The sequence below is a fragment of the Sinocyclocheilus rhinocerous genome, unplaced genomic scaffold (genome assembly GCF_001515625.1).
Source record: "Sinocyclocheilus rhinocerous isolate Xijiao unplaced genomic scaffold, SAMN03320098_v1.1 scaffold742, whole genome shotgun sequence".
In the NCBI taxonomy this organism is placed as follows: Eukaryota; Metazoa; Chordata; class Actinopteri; order Cypriniformes; family Cyprinidae; genus Sinocyclocheilus; species Sinocyclocheilus rhinocerous.
The window spans coordinates 1,780,412-1,790,114 of record NW_015641116.1 but is presented as its reverse complement, the minus strand read 5'-3'; the positions used below and the strand labels follow the sequence as shown (position 1 = coordinate 1,790,114).

General features: G+C 36.5%; 1 protein-coding gene across 1 annotated transcript; it reads right to left on the bottom strand.

Annotated features, from left to right (window-relative positions):
* Positions 1 to 5,493: 5,493 nt before the first annotated feature.
* On the bottom strand, positions 5,494 to 8,731 carry LOC107754653 (galactose-3-O-sulfotransferase 2-like). The gene is made up of 3 exons (XM_016571191.1): positions 8,709 to 8,731; positions 7,842 to 8,235; positions 5,494 to 6,991 (listed from the first exon to the last, which is right to left on the bottom strand). Exons 1-3 carry the CDS (start codon positions 8,729 to 8,731, stop codon positions 6,002 to 6,004), a joined length of 1,407 nt encoding a protein of 468 aa, XP_016426677.1. The 3' UTR covers positions 5,494 to 6,001.
* Positions 8,732 to 9,703: the final 972 nt, after the last annotated feature.

Here is a 9,703-nt window from a genome sequence, read left to right as displayed (position 1 = left end):
AGGCACGCTTATCGAGTTAAGACGGAGTAACGTTAGAGCGGCATAATAGCTAGGCATGAATAGTCGCTTGTCGATAAAGGTAAACAATGGTCTAGCTGTGAACAGTTTTGTTTAATTCTGCGATTAATTATTATAACTGTTATATTTCACTACTTTGTTTGTAATGATGTTCATTTGAAATGTATTATATTATTATTTCCAACAAAATAACGTAATTATATTTTGCCATTTATGCATGGGGAAAAGTTCAGTGTTTTGAAGCTGCTCTGTGTCTAATGTCTACATTTAAATGTAAAAACACCTAGCGAATCAACTCCCATTAGATACTGTTTAAGCTAATGACGATAGTAACATGGTAAATATGGTTAAACCTGTGTTCTTGTTGAGAAAATTAAGCTTTAGATTTGGAGACTTCACAAAATTCACTCTTTATTGTTATGTGTGTTGCCCTTCATTTGTTCCTTTACAACTCAGTAAATGCTTCAACATAAATGTATTTGTGAGAAAATTAAGCTTTAGATTTGGAGACTTCACAAAATTCACTCTTTATTGTTATGTGTGTTGCCCCTTCATTTGTTCCTTTACAACTCAGTAAATGCTTCAACATAAATGTATTTTAGCTTATTTCATTAAAGGCAACTCATATTAAATTTACAGACTTTAATGTTTGCATACTGAACTTTGAATCGTGTCATTCAAAACTGAATTAAGTTGTATCTGGGTCATTCCGTGTCAAATCAAACTAATTTCGGGAATTTCCACGCCTCAAATTTTGGATTTTGTTAATATTTTTTCTGTAGAAAGACAAACATAAATAGTGATGAAAGCTAAAATATTAAATGTCACAGATGTAGATTTACTGAGTAATCCACTATTTTGAAGAATTACTATTTTCACCTGAGATTTGGAGCCAAATTAGAGGGGTTTAAAAATGACTTTAGAAAACAGGCAGCATCATTATTTTATCTTTACACAGAGATTGGCAGGTCTATTTTTACAATATGTTGACTTTAGCAATCTTTGTTTCATTATATTCTAATGGCGACAGTTAAAAAATGGCAAAAAGCACTTCTTGTGTTTTTTGCCTCAAGTTTGTATGTCTGTTACTCAAGAAGTATTAAAAAAATATCTTAATATCCTTTTAGATTCTGGTTCTTAACAAACTTTCCTTTTGGTATCTTCATTTTAAAGGCCCTCGATGGTTCATTCCCAGAGATATGGAGATATTAATGCGGCTCCATGAGTAAATTGGTAAATTGTACACGTTTTCATTGGTCAAAAACCAAATGTGGGTCATTTTGCATACAGCTGATACTTTTTTTATTTTAAAGAGAAATATCTAATACAGATATATTAAGATATTGAGATATCTTCTTGAGTTACAGGCATGCAAACACAAGAAGTGCTTTTTGCCATTTTTTAACGCTCACCGTTGTCTTATAATGAAACAAAGATTGCTAGTCAACAGATTTTACTAATACCACTACCAATCTCTGTGAAAAAAGAAACTTGTCATTTTGACCCCCCTCTACAAAATAGAGGATTACTAAGTAAATATACATCTGTGACATTTAATATTTTGGCTTTCATCACTATATGTTTGTCTTTCTACAGAAAAAAATTATTAACAAAATCTAAAATTTGAGCCGGGGACCTCTGGTTGAGTTGACACGGAATGACCCATCTGAGAGTATTACATGTGGCCACATGTGCTAACTGTGTTCCTATTTGCAGGCTATACATAAAGGTCACAGGTGTATTTTGAGAAGAGTCCATGAAAAGACATATGCAAACCTACAGTTCCAGCTCCTATTTCCATTGTGTTTAACTTTGTATATCAAATAAGCATCCTGTAGCAATGATCTTATCTCATTCAGTGCAGAGATCCTGTGGTGCATGATAAGGACACCAATGCTAGCTATTAGAAAACATCAGAAACACATTCGTCACATGTAAATTTTTGTTTTATTTTACTACATACAAGTAAACCAAATCAAGTTCATCACACGCAAATATCTACAGAGGTTTCCCCATATATTCAAGTAACAAAGAAAAATAATAAATATCAGTCAAAAATCTCAGTCAAAGAGAAGACTGAATAGAAATATCATTTGAATCGCATTACAGTCTTAAAAGTGCAGAAGAGAGTAAACGTGAATGAGTTTACTTATCCTGTTCAATTAAAACTGACTGATAATAACTTATAGATTGTGTTGTAAGAGAAGTGTTGCATTTTTCTCATTTGGAGAGCACATTTTCAATTAAACTCCAGCCCATTTCTTTTTCTTCCCTTATGAGATGATAGTTGACAGACCATAGGCTGAATTTGCCCCTTTGCACTCCTTCTGAATCAATTTTCTGGTCAATGAATGTAATGAAAAACTGCGCCAATATTTGATATATCAAGTTTCCAAGTACAGAAACATCAGTACCTCTTTGGTTTATTTTTAAATTGCAGTACCACAGTTAATCTACCAAAAGAGTCATGGAGACACTGAACCCACTGATTTGTATGACACGCAGGTATTACAGCACAATATTGCCAGACTCATTACAGTTTTCTCTAAAATGAGGTGAGCGAATGTAAAAGTTATACATCTCAGGCTTAACAGGAAATCAATGCTTAAATTAGTCACACTTAATGTAGTGTGAATTTCTGCAAACATGATTCACAGTAATAGCATTATTCTTTTCTTTTTAATGGAAGAAACATTAAATTTGCCAACAACAAAGTTTCTAAAGAGAAATAGGTATGATCAAAATGTATCACCGTCTTTCAAATCGAGTCTTTTTTGTGAAATATAATCAGTTAAATGCATGTTCTATTATTCACTGAAAAAAAAATCATAGTTGTTTTTTAAAATCTGAGTTTAAATCATTTAATTGTTTTTTGAATCTAGCATCAATAACTACCTAATGTGAGCTGCAATCACGGAAGCTACTGTGAATGGAAAGTCAAAGATAAAGACGGCTAATTAACTGGCAATAGTACAGTCCAAACTAGGATGGAATGGGGTATTAAAATGCAAGTTATGCAGTTGTTAATCAATTATACAAGGAAATGATTGCTAACTATAGCCATGCATATAAATCCTAACTATACAATAAATGATGCACATGAATAGGCACACAACAGTGACCATACTAGTGTTTTCTTCATTTCAATATCGTCTGCCTTAGAACAGAGGAAATAAAATCATTGGTAATGTTAGATGTCGTCTTACTCTGTGCATTGAAATCTGCATACAAAAGCTGGCTGTTCATACATGGGGCAATTTGCACAGTGCATTCCAGTCAAATTTCTACACTACATTTTCTCAGCACTCGCAATAAGAGAAAAAAAAGTTTGTAGTAGTTTGAGAGTATAAATGCAGTAGATACACAAGATAAATTTATACAAAAGCATAATAAATACAGCAAACTTTGATATTAAAGCACTGCTTCACAAAGGTACGAATTGTAAGGTAAAATAACCATTGAGTTTTGGAATTTCAGGTGGAGTTCTGGGGCCGGATTCACGAAAATCTTCTTAAGAAATTTCTTAAGATAAATTCCACGAAGTTCGTAAGAATGTTCTTAAGTGCAATTCTTGAAAAATTCTCAAATATATTCTTAAGAACATCTTAATTTTTTTCTTAAGAAGAAAATAACAGTCGTTATCGGAGTGAATACATGACGCACTGATAAACTCACGCTTTATTGTCTTTTTGCGCTTCCTGCAGATTACCCTAATAATCTTAATAAGCACGTACATTATTTTCGTCGCGCGTTTGACTGGCACCCAGCTTCACGTTTTTAATGCGGCGTGTTTTTGAACAGTTACTTTTAAAATAGCCTGTCTCAAGCTGCAGCGATATGTTTCATTCATTTTTGTGTTGTGTTTTTGCGTTCTCATCTGAGTGAACGCTTCCGGTATGTGTCCGCGCTGCTACAGCAAACGCGTCCTGCGCATTCATGTGCGCTGAATACTGCCAAAGATTATGTCGTATTTGTAAGCTAAAATTAAAAGCGTTCAATTAAAGCTCCCTATCTGACTCATTTTAGAGTTGCTACTGAGTTTTGAAGTGAGCAAAAAGTAGCGTCACACATAGGCTAATCATTGTTTACATAATCAGTCATCGATGTCACTTCAGAAAACTCGTGCACATCCCTATTAATAGTCCTACTATGTATTATATGTAGCTAGTGTTGTTGTAATGCTTAAATATAACAATTTATTTGAAATAACCCAATAAATTCATTAAATAATTCTTACTGTTTGGGATTTAAGACAAGTCTGGGGCTGTCCTAAATTTATTTAGTTATTTACAATGATTTTTAAGAAGATTCTTTTCAAGAATTTAATTTCTTCTCAAGTTTTAAGTTAAGAATATTCTTAAGATGAATTTTTGGGAATACAAAATATTCTTTAACTTTTTTTTTCAGTTAAAAAATAAGAAGAAAATGGCAGTTAAGAAGAAATTTCTTCTTAAGAATGTTTCATGAATCTGGCCCCTGATCTTTAAAATGTCTATGACAGGCCTCAGAAATTACAGCATTTACCATGCCAATGAACATTCACCATCTATGGATTTTTTTTTTTTTTTTTTGATTTAATGTTTATTCAAAACATCAAAATAAAAAGCTAAAATATCAACCTCTAGCAAATATCAATAGGTAAACAAACTGTTACAGGAAGCGCAATGGCCAATCACTTGAGGTTGTTAAATACAAATCTACAGCCCATTTTGCCCTTTATGAATGGTCAAATTATTTCACAGTGTTAAAAACTGGAGATGTTGTTCTCACAGAACCATGGGAGCCGTATTAGCTTATACTGTGTCACTGAAAAATGTGTGTGGCATAGAAATCAAAAGATTGCAACGTATCCCTTCTAAAAAAAAAAAAAAAAAAAACACTGTCAAGATTCCTGTTGAACAATTACCCATATACTGTAAATGGATATAAAATTAAATTCCAGCAACTCTGAAAAGTACCAGTTTGAATCACGTGATCCAGACAATGAAGCGACTGTGATTGCACTTTTGTGGAATTTCATCATGCAACAAATGGATATCCATCGTGTCTTAGTACTATAATCAAATTCAAATTCATTTCCAATATCAAATTGTTATTTCATTGGATGCTCAAGCATACCTTTTTGGTAGTGATACTGGATGTACACCAACACTACCATTTAGAAGTTTGGGGTTGGTAATACTTTTTTAACGTCTTTGAAAGAAGTTTCTTATGTTCACAAAGGATTCATTTATTTGATCAAAAATACAGTAATGTGAAGTATTATTACAATTTAATATAACTTTTCTATTGTAATATATTTTAAAATGTAATTAATTCCTGCAGTGGCAAAGCTGAGTTTTCAGCAGCCATTACTCCAGTCTTGAATTTCACATTATTTCAAGATTCTTGTAGTTCAAAAGAACAAAATGTATTTGTTTTTTATCATAATGAATGTCTTTACTGTTACTTCTGATCAATTTAATGCATCCCTGCTGAATGAAAGTATTAAGTTCTTTCAAAAAGAATCTTATTGACCCCAAACTTTTGAACACTAACGTACCAAAGATACTTTATCTATTTGAAAGTGGGGTTTTAGTAGTATTGTTTGAAACACTGCAACCACTTACATGACATGTGCACTGCTACGTTTTTTGTATCATACCATGGCTCATCATGGACAAGGAAGCAGCATTTTCTCACTTCTTCCCAATATCAAACTCACCGACAGTGAGTTTATGCATTTAGCCACCATCTGGCATGTTTGTACCATTATATCAATCCAGCCACTGTAATCTACTCACAAACCACTTCTTCACTTCAAATTTTGTGTTCTATAAAATAGAATGTAGAAGGGCAAGATGGAAGAAGGAAGAGTCAATGACAAAGTGGTGTGTTGTATGTCTTGGATATCCCTTCTCCTCTAGTAGTGCAGCACAGAGGCGTGTGGAGCCAAAATGGGTCAGAACTACTGACCTTGAGGCAAAAAGGTGCAACTAGCTCACTATCTAAGTCTTACTTTTGAATCAACCTGCTCTAATGATTGATTCCGAAACAGAATGGTCCCATCCCAGTCCTTCTCCACCAACCTCTTTCCCCCATGGTCTTCAGTCCTGAGTATTGAGGACTCTCTCTTTACTGGAAGTCCTCCAGCGGCTGGGGGTTGCTGGGCTCGAGGGAACTGCCGAAGATCCAGCAAGTCTTTGTACTGTATCTCAGGCCTGATCATGCGTAGGCAAGCTTCCCACGTGGCATTGTCTAGTCCCGACTGCAACTCGTAACCCAAGATCTTCACTAATCCACTCTGGAAAGGGCGGATGGTCTTGTCCCGGATGCGACTGGCCTCTATGGGGCGGCCCCCATCACGCAAGCAGATGCGAGTGAGAACCTCCCGTTTGGTCCTAAGCAAGGCCACCTCAGACTCCATCCGACTGCGACCGAAGCGCTCTACTTCCTGCCAGAAAGTGAGATTAAAAGCTTGGTAAAGGTGCCAGTCTAGTGCATTCCATTCACGTAATTTCGATCGTTGCTTGCCTGTTAATGCCAAAGGAGCTGGAGCTGCAGCCTTGGCCATCCATCCTGATCTTCCACTGGTCATTTGCTGCCTGGCGTTCAGGCTAAAAGAAACCACAGCATCTAGCGGCCAGCACAGAGCGTGGCGGAGCAGCACCACAGATTGGTCGAAATACTCTGATATAAGGATGAGCTTGAAGTTCCGACGCACTGCTGCCACACCGCGCTTGACCAGCGCAAGGCTGAAGTTGGAGGTATGATCCAGACCAAAATCAAACCACATCAGGTTGTGGGCATAGTGGTTGTTTCGGAGTCTGGGGTCGTAGTATTTATAGGGGTTGTCTGCAAATTCACCCAGTCCTTTGGTACGCCTGAAGGCAGGGGCAACATTTTTATAGTAGGCATAGGAGGATTCAGCTAGCGCCACAGGGTCTCGGAGGATGGAGAAATAGAAGGTGTCAGCTGGCATGACCTTCTCAACCTGCAACAAAAGTAAAAAGAGAATAACATTACAAAAAGGAACATCTTTAATCACGTAACTGAAATCAAATACTGAATATAAATGTTCATAGGAGATTTCTATAGTTTTTCTGCTTAGGTTTCCATTTAGATTCTGGACTAGAAGAAAATAAAGATGTAAAAGTAGTTAGTTTTAGTTAGTTAGTCAGTTAAGTTAGTTAGTCAAGGTTGTTTGAAAAAAACATACAACTGACAAATCAGATAATGTCAAAAATAGCTGCAAGCGTCAATCACAAGTATTTGACTAAAATAATTTGCATGATTATTTGCAATTTATTATTAGTAGTGCTGTCAAACGATTAATCGCATCCAAAATAAAAGTTTTTGTTTACATAATATACGTGTGTGTACTGTGTATATTTATTATGTATATATAAATACACAAACATACAAGTATATATTTATATTCATTTATAATTTTTATTATATATAAATATTAGTATTTTATATATAAACAAAACATATGTTTCTCAAATATAAACATGCATGTGTGTGTATTTATATATACATAATAAATATACACAGTACACACATATATTATGTAAACAAAAACTTTTATTTTGGATGCGATTCATCGCAATTAATCATTTGACAGCACTTATTATAAGTGAAAACATAAATGTACGTATTATAGCGCCACCTAGTTGCGACTTATGTTTTTTGATGCCCAAACAGCCAGAAACACAATATTAACACTAAAGAAGTCAATTAATTTTATTATTTGACCCCTAAATAATTTTTCAAATCTGAATAACCAGAGTGTGATTTTCAACACATCTGTCTAAGGAAATGCCAGCTATAGTATGCTGTACCTCTGGTTTGTTGAACCGCATATGATTTCCCATGATGTCAAATTCTGCCACGTGAGGGCCTCTGCATCCTTTCACCCTCTGGGCGATAAAGGGCAGTGGGTAGCCAAACTGATACCCCACGGGCAGGGCAAATTTAAGGCCCCGCTCTTCTCCAAAGCGATAGAGCAAATTGAGAACGGTACTGCTTGCTGTCTTGTGAGTCTTCAGGAACATGATGTGGACGTGGGGCTGACAAGACCCCAGAGACTCCCCTTGGGAATTCTCAGAGGGAAGAGAGTAGAGGGAGTGAGGTCTCTCTGGCTGCATCCAGCTAATGTAGAGAAAGAAAAAATTATGACATAAAAATGAAAATGACAACGAAAGAATACCGTAACAATACAAATAGTACTCTAGACTGGTTTAATCCTATTTCTTAAAGCGATAGTTTACCCAAAAATTCTGTCATCATTTATTCAACCTCGTGTCATTTCAAATCAGTATGACAAACTGTGTTCCACAGAAAAAATTTCAGGTTTAGAACGACATGAAAATGAGTAAATGATGACATTTTTTACATTAAGTGAGAACTGAATTTCCTTCTCAGAAAACCAGCCACAGATGGTTTTTACAGCGGGTTAATAAAGCATTATCAGTATTTGCTGAAAATAATCCAGAAACATTTAAGCAACATTATTTCTTAAAGGGATAGTTCACCCAAAAATGAAAATGTGATGTTTATCTGCTTACCCCCAGGGCATCCAAGATGTAGGTGACTTTGTTTCTTCAGTAGAACACATATGATGATTGCTCGGACAAAGACAGATAGATAAATCACAGATTGCGCCTAGCAGTCAGTGCCAGTCGCCGCTCTGAGCCTGACACACTTACCGAGCTGACCGTCTGAAAACCATGATAAAACCCGGCCGGTATCTCTATATATCGGCGCTTGGTAACAGCAGCCACGGTGCATCTCGGCAGATGCCTTTCAAATCTGCCCGACGACGTCTGCGTAATGAAAGTGCTCCGTCCGTGCGTACATGATCCGACAACAGAACGCCTGCACGACTGCAGTCAAGTGCGTAAAATTTCCAGTTTGCTTGACGCGCATGTGCTTCGCTTCAGCTTGTCGAAAACTCGAAGACCACGGAGAAAAGGAGAAAAGGGACTGCTTTGTGTTTTGAGTGAGTGTGGGCGGGTGTTTATCACACATGCATCCTCACACACGCATCCTCATACTCACACACTCTTACATACACACACTCACACACATCCTCACACACACACACACACTCTCACACACACATCCTCACACTCACACACTCTCACATAAACACACACTCACACTCTCTCACATACACACACTGTCACACACGCATACTCACACTCACACACGCATCCTGAAACTAATCATTGACTAATCATCAACTAGTCATTTTGTTTATGAGTCGGACATCACAGTGTTGCCTGGAGTGAGGACAATGTAACAAAGAAATGCTGAAAAGCAGAAAACATTGGGATGCACTCTGAAGATGTAATGAACTAACACCCCCTGACCACATTAAAAAAGAAAACAAAGATGTTTATCGCTGCCAACCCATACACATTTAACTGTGAATTTCAATAAGGCAGACATCAGGTTTAGATTTCCTGCATCTGGTTTCCTGTGCGGTACATAGAAGCCGAGAGGGTGGCCGTCTCTTTCTTTCTCTCTGTTTCCTACTACTTCGTCCAAGAAAGTGCCATTCAGCTTCTCGGGAAACAATGTGTGGATTCAAGAGCGTTCTGGGTGCTTGGGCCTGGATTCAATCTAACTGTCATGGGAATTTTCCTGTACACTGACAAAGCTGTTGGCAGTAAGCGCCTCCGGGATCATTTTTACAAAT

Excerpts from the sequence above, each read along its gene's own strand:
- LOC107754653 (XM_016571191.1), bottom strand. The coding sequence starts at position 8,731 with ATGGTTTTCAGACGGTCAGCTCG. Across the intron at positions 8,236-8,708 it reads GTTTTCAGACGGTCAGCTCG|TCTAGAGTACTATTTGTATT; the intron begins GTAAGTGTGTCA and ends GGATTAAACCAG. Across the intron at positions 6,992-7,841 it reads TGCGGTTCAACAAACCAGAG|GTTGAGAAGGTCATGCCAGC; the intron begins GTACAGCATACT and ends CTTTTGTTGCAG.